We start from the raw sequence: 12,440 nt of genomic DNA on the forward strand, positions 1-12,440 counted from the left end.
GCTTGGCAGTATGAGGTGAATGGTTGGACTCAATGATCTTAAAGGTCTTTTCCAACCTAAATGATTCTATGACTCTATATTTCACACCAGTAGCTAACCTCATTGATTCTGATTCCTGCTATATTGTGTTTCAGATGCAGCCAATGTTTTCAAATGCTAACCTTTGACGTTGGATTTGGCACCTCCATATACCCAGTAGTTCTCGAGGTGAGAAAATAACACAAGTTATTGCCTGGCCCAAAAGCCTTATACCAACAAGAACACCACAGAGAACCCTCTTTGATAGGTACTCAAAAATCTTTGAGAAACATACAAATACATTAATACTAATTTTACCCAAAAGATGGAGAAAACAATTTTTAAGGGACAGAGTTCCTGTGGTGAATTTCACCACACCACTGAAGCGTGCTAACCTTTCAATTTTAGCTGGAAGTCTGTCACCTCAACTGAGCATCAACAAAACAAAATCCTTAGAATGCATTGCATGAACATAAAGTTAGGTAATTAACTGTGCCACAACAAAGACCAAAGGAGCAAGTTAAAATACCACAATTGCTTTTTAATACAAATTAAATTTCCAATGAATTGTATTGTGCTCCTTAAGTTCATCACCTGCTCTCCCCTGTGCCGCCACCTTCCAGGATGGTCCTCAAGGCCCTCAAAGCCACAGAAACATGGACCTGTGGCATAAAGTCCTTGTGCAGTTTTTTACAACTTCTGCCTCAGAACAGCCTGACCAGAAACAACTGTGCTGCTTTCCAGCTGGTTCTCATTACCCCTAAATATACATACAAATATACCTATACCTAGGTATGGAAAGTCTTTGTCCATGTTTATGATACACAAAAGGAAAACAAAACCCCTAATAAATATCTCCTTGGGAATTACAGGAGAGTGTTTTTGAAATTAATCATCAGTTAACATCTGTTGAAGTTTCTAGCAACAGCAGTTCAGTCAACCTCACCGTCATTCACCAAAACAAAAGATCCTCTAAACACAAAGGAAAAAAGGACATAAAAAAGATAGTTTATGCAATTAAAAAATCTGTGAAGACAATATCCTTAATTAGTATGACAAGTCTTGTTTAGCTAGTGTAAGAAATGTGACATGTCATTACATTTTAATAATTGTCTACCAGGATGGAAAAAACATTCTCCTAGGAGCTGGTTAAAAATTGAACATAAAGCATAATGTTTACTTGCCTTTATAGTAGTCTCAGCCATCAGCCATACTACATAAAGAAATGTACAGTAAATCAGTATGATTTAATGGTTTCTTTCTTATGAAAATACAAACTACTCTAAAAAACCCAAGTTGATAAATACTATGACAGCTGACTTCGAATAATATCATTTGGAAACTGTAGTATGCACACATCCCATGCAGCTTGAAGTTATATTGGTGTTTATGTTAAAATTATAATTTATTCATATTTTATAAACATGAGTTTGTTGTGTTTATATATTGTAAAACTTATACTTTCATCTGTAGTACCTCTTAAATATCAGAGTTCTGCAATTGTTATGTTAACATATAAGTTGATATTTTGTTTTTTTCTCAAGTTTTAAATCAGAACGCGTGAAAAAAAATGCTCTCGGGTAATAGTGCAATGTGGAGCTCTATCCACTGGAGGTCAGCAAACGTTATGGTGTGCAGTTCTGACAGAAAATGTGGTGCGGCATTTGTTTTACTATAATACTGACTGGTTTATTAATGTTATTATGCCTTTTAAAAATATAAATAGTTCCGGTTTGGTATATGTGGTTATGAGAATATTAGACTTGAAATTCAAACTGTAAATTCTTACATTGTTTTCTAACAGGTGCATGAAAACTTTGACTTTGAAGATCAGGATGAATCAAATATTCAGGACCAAACTTTAAAACAATTTATTTTTGAAGATACTTTAAAATTTCTCTTATCCAATGAATCCTCAACATCCAGTTTCATAGAAGCTTTACAAAAAATATATGAATCAACTGTGAGCAAGGTAGTTCATTCCACTTATTATTATGTATTTGAAAATATTTTATTCTAAATTGTACATCTTTCTGAAATTGTTGGTGCCAAATTATAGAATAAACTATTTATTTAGTCAAATCTTATTTTTATGGACTTTTGGGGAATAAAACTGTAATTGTGTTGAACAATCTAATGTTCTTTTATAAAAATTTCACTCTCAATTCCCCAAACTACAGTACTTTATATGTAATACTTTAATAATGTTTCACCAGTTCTTAAATGGTCTTTTTTAATACACAGGTTTGTGTGTTGTCGTAAACACAGAGTTGATTAGCTCAGACAAGCAGATTCATGAACATCAGAATTAAATTTTATTTCCTACAATTTTGTGCCTTGAATGCAAAATTCAATCAAATATTTTTGCATTTATAGGTTCTGCAATAGTGAAAACTATTTCTGACTATTTCCTGCAGTAGTGAAAGCTATTTCTGACTATTTCCAAGCTGGGATCTCCTTTAGCAGTATTTCTCTCAGGCTAAGCACTTCTATGAGTGCTTTTCTGAGGAGACCCCTGCTTGCAAGACGCACAGGGATTTAATTATCCATGCCACTTCTGCCTCTGAGACAGATGTGACTAAAACAGGGTCATGAGTTCTAAATTTATGGCAGGATAAAGTCGGAAGCCACAGACATATGCACACATACAATATGACTACCTAAGTCTGTTTTCCGTTGGAGACCAGGCTACATTGCAAACTCTTCACTGTCCATCGTCTATACTTTATGTGATCTCTTCCCATTGTAGTTTCTATGTGTACTTTTCCACACAAAGCTAATGTACAGTCTATTTTATTCTAGAAATGAGAAGAGCTATCAAAGAGCTGGCTTGATATGACTTTGGATGAGGTTAGGGCAAGTTGAGAGCTGCTGTAACTTGTTCCTGTGTTCACCAAAGGCATTGGGGTCTAATGAAAGCCTATTGCTTGCCATGTGAAATCACCAGAATAAGCTGCCCTTTTCTTCGTAGGATGGAATTTACCACAGAGAAGATGAGCAATGTTTGTCTTTAGAAGAGATAAATTCCATGGTTACTTTCATAAAGGAGCTGAAGAGTCTTGGACAATTTGAGCTGGTAAAATAAACAGGGTTTTATTGTATTGGATATATGTTTATAGGTAAATCTCTTAATATTTCTCCTTCATTATCATTCTTTGCTGTCTCAGGCACGTGTATTAGTCTGGATGGATAGAGAAACAGGGACACAGAGATTATGCTGGTTTTATTTTGAAGTATTGTTATAACTTAAATTAAAAGAGATAAAGAAATAAACCAGAGAATTAATGGTGAGGATACATTGAAAAGGACAGCTAAAGCATAAACAGAGACAAGAAAATAAAATGGAAGGAAAATAAGGAAAAATTATGGAAATTAGTAATGGATTGGTAAGAAAATAGAGTGATAATGAAGCAAAGTAGGTATAAATGGAAGATCTGGACATAGTACAACATAGATTATGACCAGGGAATAGATATAGATGAAAAAGTGGTGAAAAAAAAGTGGTTTATTCTTCACAATGCAAGTAAATTTATTTTTGGAAAAGAAAAAAGACAGAGAAATAACATTCAGTGTCTGTGAACAGGCATGGCAGCTAATGAGAGAAATGATGAGTACTGGGAAATAAAAGATCTACAGCCATAGCTGTTGCTCAGAAAGTCTGCACGTTATCACCATTTCTTCTAGATCTCCTAGATTAGTATCAGAGCTGAAGACCAATGAGGCTTTCTGAAAACAAAATTAGTTGGATAGATCTGGAAGTTGAAATCAAAGGAGTTAGACTTCTGTGTCACTACTAGTACTCCTGGTTTGCAAGGCTGAACAGGACAGTAATTTTCTACGCATATGGGAAAGTGCCTTAATATAGATCACCCATATTCTGTATTCACTGTCTTCTGATCATTTCTCACTTCTTTGCATTTTATAAATAACGTGGAGTTTCTAATCGGTGTCTCTCTTGTCAGCTTTTCCCTTCTGCCACACCCAAGGTTCAAACTTTACTGCGTGACCTTTACCAGATGGTAGACCCGATGAGGCGGCTTGGTTCAGTCCTGACTCTGCATTGGTTGCTTTCCAGTTTGCTTGAACAATTCCAATTCATGACTAAAGAGGCACAAATTAATCTTTCAGAATGGTAAGATAACTATTATATATGTTGAATGTAATTTCTCAGATTATACTGATTGCAGTAGCTCCAGTGAGCATCCTAAGACTTAATCCTTCAATAGATGTAGGTGGACTTAGAAAACTTGAGATGAAGATACATCATCCCATTGTGGAGCACTGTCTGACATTCTACCACTAGAAATATAGCTAGGTTTCTACATTAGGACAGTTTTGTCCCTTTACTTTTCTCTCTAATACAGAGGACTCGGGGTTAAAAAATTAATTGAATCCACAGTATTTTTTTTCAAAGAAATATTAAGTAAATTAGATTGTGATCAACTGTAAACTCAAAATTAGATTGTTTGTGAAGGAATGTAAAACTGAATGTAAAATTTAACCCCGATGCTTGTCAGTTAAGACTGTATTTTAATCTATTCACCAATTTAAAGGAAAACTGTAAAGAAAATATAAAATTTCAGGTGAAGATTTTCCCGAAAGGGACTAATAATTTTAATCAGTTCTAAATTTTCTGTCCAATAGAGACAGATCAAAGAGCATAATACTCTGATAACCACATCTTGACTCTTTGAAAAGATGAAAAAATATTGTAATGACAAGATTAAATTCTCTGAGCTTCTGGCAAGAAATTTTAAATGTCATGAGAAGGGGGGAGAGAGAGACAGAGAGGAATGAATGGAAGGAAGGAGAAAAGTTGTGGTATACTACATGTTTAGTATAGAATCTGTAAAAATGTGCTTTCTTTGCTCATTGTCTCTTGGCTAAAGATGTTTCATACCCGTCCTCCATACTTCTTTACTGACCTCCGGCATATATGATTTTTGCAAGGAAGAGGCCGGGAAAGAGGCATATTAGACAATGTGTATGCTTGTGCCCCATTCTATTGAGTCTCAAGTCAAATGGATGAATGACATTGTTTTGTACATTTTCCTTGGAAAATGCTGTACTCATTGTATAAGATGTCTGTAAGATTTCTTAAGTTTTAATTTCCTACCTCGTTGAATTATATGTGGCTTTCAGCAAGTCCGTAGTCATCTATTGCTTCATTTGCTTAGCTATTAAGTGGAGCTTATATGTTACCACTGTTCTAGGCTGCTCTTTATTAAGAGTTTTGAAAATATACAGTTCTATGAATGTGCTGTGTGTTATTGTTGCTACTGCTGGCCAATCTGTGAAAAGTAACTCAAAGATGCAGCTGCTTGCATTCATGTATAAGCCCTTGCCCTTTTGCCAAAATATTTAGGTTTGCATATCAAAGCATACCAGCCTTTAGCAGCTTTCTGTTCTAATCTAAGCTGTGCCACTCACTGACTTGGAGCAAGCCCCTTGGCCTCTTTTTTTTTTTCCTTCAAGCTGAACATTTACTGTATGTATATAAATACATGGAAGTACCATGACCTTTCTCCAGGGCATAGGTCAATCTGCTTCTTTGTGCTGTATTTTTCTGCTAATAATGCCATTCTATTCATTCACTGTATAAAAACCCATGTGTTTTGACATTGCTAAATCATAATCTTCCACTTCTATAGCTACATGCATGTGATGGTGATGCATATGTCAGATATGCATGTAATTATACTTAATTGCAAGGAAGAAAGAGCTTAGTAAAGCTTACTCCCCAAATAACTCAGTTATGAATGTTCTTTGAGCTTTGATAAATCTTTTTTGAGATTCACAGCTTTGATGAGTTTGTATGTTGGAACACTTTTCCTGAATTACTTCAGTTAAGGCTGGGTGGTTTGGTTGATTTATTTAACAGCTCTTATTTCTCTGATTATGCAAAATTGGTATTTCCATTTACAAAATACAATCATTTGCAGAGTTGACTGTCCAACCAGCCGAGATACTTCTTTGAAGAATAATGATTTCTCACTTGGATCTCATACAATTATTTTGTTCACTGATGATGAATTCATAGGATAGAGACAGGATTTGAAAAGTTTCCTGATCTGCTTTTCTTAAACCATTTCATCTTCATGGCTAGTACTGAAAACATAAATGGGATTAGTGAACTCTTTGAATTCCTTCCACAGGGACAGTAAGATCTCTAGAAACTTAATTTAAGCTGAAATAAAATGGTTACAGCCTAGATTAGAATGACCATCTTGGATATATTGGTATAACACGACAAAGTTCTTGAAAAGTGATGGAGTGGTATTACTTAACCTATAAACTGAGATAAATCTTTTGCATTGTTTTTGCACTGGTTTTCAACTCTATGTGGTTTCAATTTGTCATAAAACTAAGACATACACCATTACTGTGTTTTAGAATAGGGACTATAAAGTATCATGGCAAGTATGATTGGCTGTGTTAGATGGAAAAATCTAGGAGAATCAGATCAGTGATAAAAGCTAACACTTTTGTATTTGCGTAAGACAAAAGGCTAAAATGGATTAATGATGTTGCAAATGCTGTTATGAAATCAACTGATATATTTGGAAAAGTGTTACTAGCTTCCCATTTGCAAGCTCCTTTTTAGGTCAAAACAGAAACTACGTTCCTCAAACTGAATTTGGGGTGAAAATTATTTCTCGGAGGTTTGACTTGGTCATTCTCATCACCTGGGCAGAAGAAGACAACAGAAAGGAAGTCTGAATAAGATCACTGATCTTCACTGAGAGGAATGAGAGACAGAGGGAAGAAGGAAAGGAAGAATACAATTGGAATTAAGTGCCAGGAAACCAATCCTACTCTCGAGTCTGTATTTCACTTTTGAAGATCAGTCCAAGATACTTCATTACCCCATGCACCAGTACAAGCTAGGGATTGAACTACTGAAGAGCAGCTCTGCAGAGAGAGACCTGGGAGTCCTGGTTGATAATAAACTAAATATGAGCCAGCAATGTGCCCTCGTGGCCAAGAAAGCCAATGGCATCCTGGGATGCATCAAGAAGAGTGTGGCCAGCAGGTCGAGGGAGGTTCTTCTCCCCCTCTACTCTACCTTGGTGAGGCCTCATCTGGAGTCCTGTGTCCAGTTCTGGGCTCCTCAGCACAAGAGGGACAGGGAACTGCTGGAGAGAGTCCAGCGCAGGGACACCAAGATGATCAAGTGTATAGAACATATTTCATACAAGGAAAGGCTGCGGGAGCTGGGGCTGTTTAGTCTGGAGAAGAGGAGACTGAGGGGAGATCTTATTAACATTTATAAATATCTAAAGGATGGGTGTCAGGAGGTTGGGACATCCCTCTTTTCTATAGTAACTAGCAACAGGACAAGGGGTAATGGGATGAAGCTGGAACACAAAAAGTTCCACTTAAACATAAGAAAAAACTATTTCACTGTTCAGGTGAGGGAGTCCTGGCACAGACTGCCCAGAGGGGTTGTGGAGTCTCCTTCCTTGGAGGTCTTCAAGACCCACATGGACATGTTCCTATGCAACCTGATCTAGGTGAACCTGCTTCTGCAGTGGGGGTTGGACTAGATGATCTCTAAAGGTCCCTTCGAACCCCTACCATTCTATGATTCTATGATTTCATGAACCAAATGACCTCATGGAAACTCCGTGACTGAAGCCAAGCAAACACTACAAAACAGATAGCTCACACTGACAATTAATAAAACAGAAGAAAATTGCTAGTGACATATCTTCAAAAACGACCTCTAGTGGCTCTTCATTTTCAAGAGAGACCTACAAAACATCATCTAAAGAAATAAAATTAATAACTCTACTGAATACTGAAATATCATCTCGATTTTGACTTTATGACTCATTAAAGATTGCATCATCCACAACTAACAAATCCATTGGAAGCCCCAATAGTGACTAGAATTTTTCCTATTTATATTTTAATCTTATGAAAGATATTATCTATTTCTACACATGCTTCATTGCACGTCTCTCTGAATACTTAGATCATCAGAGCTACATTGCTATTGCTGCTGTCAATCTTTTGACTCTCTTGTTTGCTTTTTGTTAAGGAAGATTCATAAAGGACAGATTCATTGTCGATATTTTGGTAATATACACAGCAGGGATCTTCAAAAGCTACATTCACAAGCATGCACTCCTAAGTTATCTAACATACAGTTGTTAGTTTCATTAGAGCTAATTGCAAAAAGTGTAGGTGATGCACACATCTGTGCTTGATCACTCCTCCAAATACTAAATAAATAAGACACCACTTATACAGATGAAGGTCCCTTCTTGAGTAACAGTCTGTGAAGGAAAGGACTCTGCAGAGTCCAGGATCTCACAAACACTCCCTGCTTGAGAAAGAGCTTCTTAACTGCATCATTCCCCACTCTGCTAACTTCAAGGAGCTTGGGCAAAGAAAAATTTAATGGTGCTGATAATTAAAAATCCCAGTCTTCAGCAGAGATAAATCTTAGAATGGTAGAATTATTTAGGTTGCAAAATACCTTTAAAATTATCAAGTCCAACTGTTAACCTAACCCTAAGACCACCACTAAACTATGTCACTAAATGCCACATCTACACATCTTTTAAATACCTCCAGGAATGGTAACTCACAACCACTTCCCTGGGCAGCCTCCTCCAATACTTGACAACCCTCTTGGCAAAGAAATTTTCCCTAATGTCAAATCTAAACCTCCCCTGACACAACTTGGAAGCCATCTCTTCTCATCCTATCACTTCTTACATGGGAGAAGAGACTGACTTGCTACAAAGTCCTTTCAGGTAGTTGTAGGCAGTGGTAAGGTCTCCCCTCAGCCTCCTTTTCTCCAGGCTAGACAGCCCCAGTTCCCTCAGATGCTCCTTATAAGACTTGTTCTCTAGACCCTTCACCAGCTTTGTTGACCTTTCTTAGACACGCTCCAGCACCTCAATGTCCCTCTGGTAGTGAAGGTCCCAAAACCGAACACAGCGTTTGAGGTGCAGCCAGTATTTGAGGTACAGCCTCATCAGTGCTGAGTACTGGGGAGACAATCACTGCACTGGTCCTGCTGGCCACAGTGTAATCTGAGTGTCTTTCTGTAATATGATTTCTAAATGTTACATTTTAATACCCTGCTCTAATTAGAGTTATTATTTGTCCATTAGTGTTTTCTGATGGTAATTACAATCTCTTTACAGAAGTGACATACATACACAAAGACACATAGATCTGCCAGCTACATCTCTTATCTTATTGAGATAATGCAGAAATCTCTGTTTTATTATTAGACAGTTTACTTTTTCCATTATTGACTTCACTATTGCTTTCAGCATCTCCTGTTGAAACATTAATGATGACTGATTGCACAGAACAATATTGTTCCTTGGCACAGACAGTGACTTTGTGTCTTTCAAAATCCAAATGAATGGACAGCAGTATCTGGGAAGAAGCTGCTTTATGCAAACTTCTACAGAAAGCACTGGGAGGAAAACGTATAGAATCTTCAAAAAATGTTAATGTGCCTCTGGAAAGGTCTTATTAGCCAGATATCCAGTACATGGATTGGAGAAAAGCCTACTGCCTTTCTTCTACTATGCTTTCAAAATGCTAGATGAAAGAAAAAATCTGTGGAGTTAGCAATATGGCCAGGACTAACATGTTAATGAATTATTGTGGTTATCTTGTCTTTTCTCACAGAGGATTTACATGTATGCTCTGGATGTTGATCATGTGACTTATTTTCAAATCAGCAAACAAATCAAGCCAGATAGATGTTCCGTTATAGGAACTCATGCTAACATCAGTATAGATATTCAACTTGACAAAGCCATCATTTATGTTTAATTCTTGAAAAAAGTCTAACTTTAGCCTCAGATATATACAAAAAAAGCATCATACAAACAGTTAAGAGATATGGTTTGGGTTATTTTATTCCTGGTTATATGCATTCTTCCTTTACCAGGTGATTCCACTATGTTTTGAAATTTATTCTTATTTTTCTTTTTTTCACGTTATATACTACCATTTATTATGGTACATATGTTTTCTATCGTGTTCCTTCGGGTAATATTGCATATGCTGGGAACATTAATCCAGAAGGTTCATATTCCATGTAGAATATTAAAATACTGTGTGCCCTAGGCTGCCATGTAGAAGTTTTTGAAAAATGTTGCATGATTTCTGTTCCTTCCGTTCATGTAGAAATATGTCTGCTATTGAATTGACAGGAATTCTTCTCAAGAAAATGTGAATTCTAAGCAGAATGTTGCTTCCAACTTCAGGAAGAATCATGAAGGTAAGGGATTAAAGTCTGTTATATATGGTGTGTTTTTCCTATCTGTACTACTTATATGTACATAACATTTATGATTTAGATTACATTGTTTTGCATTCCAGCTGGAAGGTCTCGGCTTACTACATGTAAAAGACCTGTTTCTTCCTTATCTGCGTAGGTTGTTCTACCAGATCCATGTACAGTGTTCATGGGCCTAAAGCAAAGATCTCTCACTGAAAGAATAATAGTACACTGTATTTTTTAATAATTAATGAGTATTCCTTCTCCTATTGGACTATGAATCAGATTTAGAGCATGAGATTATTGTTTCTGTTTATCTTTCAGCATTGCATTATTCCACTAAGACTGAGGAAAGAGAATGCAGTTATGGTAAGTCAAGGTCTTTCTAGACCACTAAGGGGAAAGAAAAGACATTATTTGAACAATTTTCTTGGGTTATTCTGGATAACCTTTCAGTAAATGAAGTGCCTTGCAGGCTGCTATGTGAAAAAAAAAGAGAGAAGACTTTTTAAGTAGCAAGCATGTGTATGAAACACTCTATAATTGGGCTATTATGTTAAAAAAGCCTCAAGAACAAAGGTAAACATTGCTATTTGTGTATTAATGTGAATATTCCAGCACTCCTTGGTCCCTTCATGAACTTCAATAGACTTTTGCTCCTTATTTCCAAGATGGTTTGCATACATTTGGTCTTGTGGAATAACCTTTAAACTTGTATGGAATTTAATTGCCCTTGTGTAAGGCCTTTCTTCAGCTCAGTGGTGGAGTTATAAAGAGCTGCTTAAAAGAGGAAGAGTTTTTCTAAAATATCCTTTTTTGTAGGAATATTTAAAGTATATTTAAAGATATATAAAAATTTAAAGTGTATTTCTCTTTGGGTGAACATCGCTTTCTGCCGCCATCCTCATTGACATGTTTTTCTGAGGAATTGCTTTATAAATGTGAAAACATTGCTCTATGGCAGAAAGGTTTTTCTACCCATTAAGCCCTTTTCCTCCTCTAGTACTCTTCACATGATGTCTTCAGGAATTCCTCTATGGCAGTCAGAGAAATGCTCCTGGGCTGGCTGATTGGCATCACCATTCTGATTGCATAATATTTTATTTTGAAAATATCTCCATTTTAATTTAAAAACTCATTTTTAAGCTAGTAGTGAAATAACATTTCTATGTAAGGCATATAGGATCTGCAGAACTGTTTATACTCATCTGTAGGATTTTTTTAAATGCTTTCTGCATGTCAATTTATAAGTCTCTATTCCACTACAAATCAAGCACAAATTCTGCTCTTCCACTGGAACAATTTCCTTTACATTTTAATCCACGTAAGAGAGTACTGAAATTGCCCTGTTTTATTTCTCAAGGCAGATATTTCACGGTAGAAAATGTCCACATAAAACTGCTTGTATCCTTTATGACCCTTTTAAGCCATGTTTTAAGCCACAATTTTTTGTCAGGTATTATAGCAGAAGAGTTTCCTGGATAGCGTGTTTTCCAAAGTACCCAGTTTTAAGCACATAGTAAAGAATATATGTGGAAAGAAAGTTTTGAATGTGTAATTATGCTGCAAATCAAAATCCAATAGCTTGGATTAAAGTATTTTTCATAAGTGGGTTGCCAACAAATAATTATTCTCATCAGTCATTTGGCAAACACTACAAAATAAAGGATAAATTTAAGCAAATAGGATTTGATTGTAGAGATATCATACACAAGGAAGGAGTCAGAATTTGTTGATTTAGGAATTTTATTAAAACATTCTTCTAGCTGTACTGCAAATGACCCCATGGGTCTAGATATCTCCATGTGACTTGTTCTTCTGAACCACAAGAATATGTCTAACTTATTCTGATTTTTATTGGCAATTACACATGTACATAAACCCTGTACACAGACTGGTACCTAAGCAGGTTATGAATTTTGGCCTAACTCTTCTTTAAGTTTCAGTTCACCGACTGGAGACAGGATCTCCCAGACCTAATCCTTGCATTTTCAAAGGATTATTCAGACTTTGAGTTTTGTGACTCTGACTACAGTCATTGGGCACCAAATGATTAAAAGCCCTCCGAGGTCCAAAAGTTTCTCTGAAGTGGCAGTGTAAACTCCATTAAGACCTTGCAGCAGGATTATCGGTCTCAGAATGACCAGGCATTAAAATCTTGCCA

General features: G+C 36.2%; 1 protein-coding gene across 2 annotated transcripts in view; it reads left to right on the forward strand.

Moving 5' to 3' along the window:
• CPED1 (cadherin like and PC-esterase domain containing 1) overlaps positions 1–12,440 on the forward strand; it is a 143,052-nt gene that overhangs the window by 59,728 nt on the left and 70,884 nt on the right. For both annotated transcript variants that reach the window (XM_062017855.1, XM_062017846.1), the window contains exons 9-14: positions 135–207; positions 1,823–1,990; positions 2,990–3,094; positions 3,981–4,150; positions 10,209–10,276; positions 10,601–10,645. In XM_062017855.1, the coding sequence (XP_061873839.1) occupies positions 135–207; positions 1,823–1,990; positions 2,990–3,094; positions 3,981–4,150; positions 10,209–10,276; positions 10,601–10,645 (629 nt within the window). The remainder of the gene's footprint in view (positions 1–134; positions 208–1,822; positions 1,991–2,989; positions 3,095–3,980; positions 4,151–10,208; positions 10,277–10,600; positions 10,646–12,440) is intronic.

This window comes from Colius striatus, chromosome 1 (genome assembly GCF_028858725.1).
Source record: "Colius striatus isolate bColStr4 chromosome 1, bColStr4.1.hap1, whole genome shotgun sequence".
NCBI lineage: Eukaryota > Metazoa > Chordata > Aves > Coliiformes > Coliidae > Colius > Colius striatus.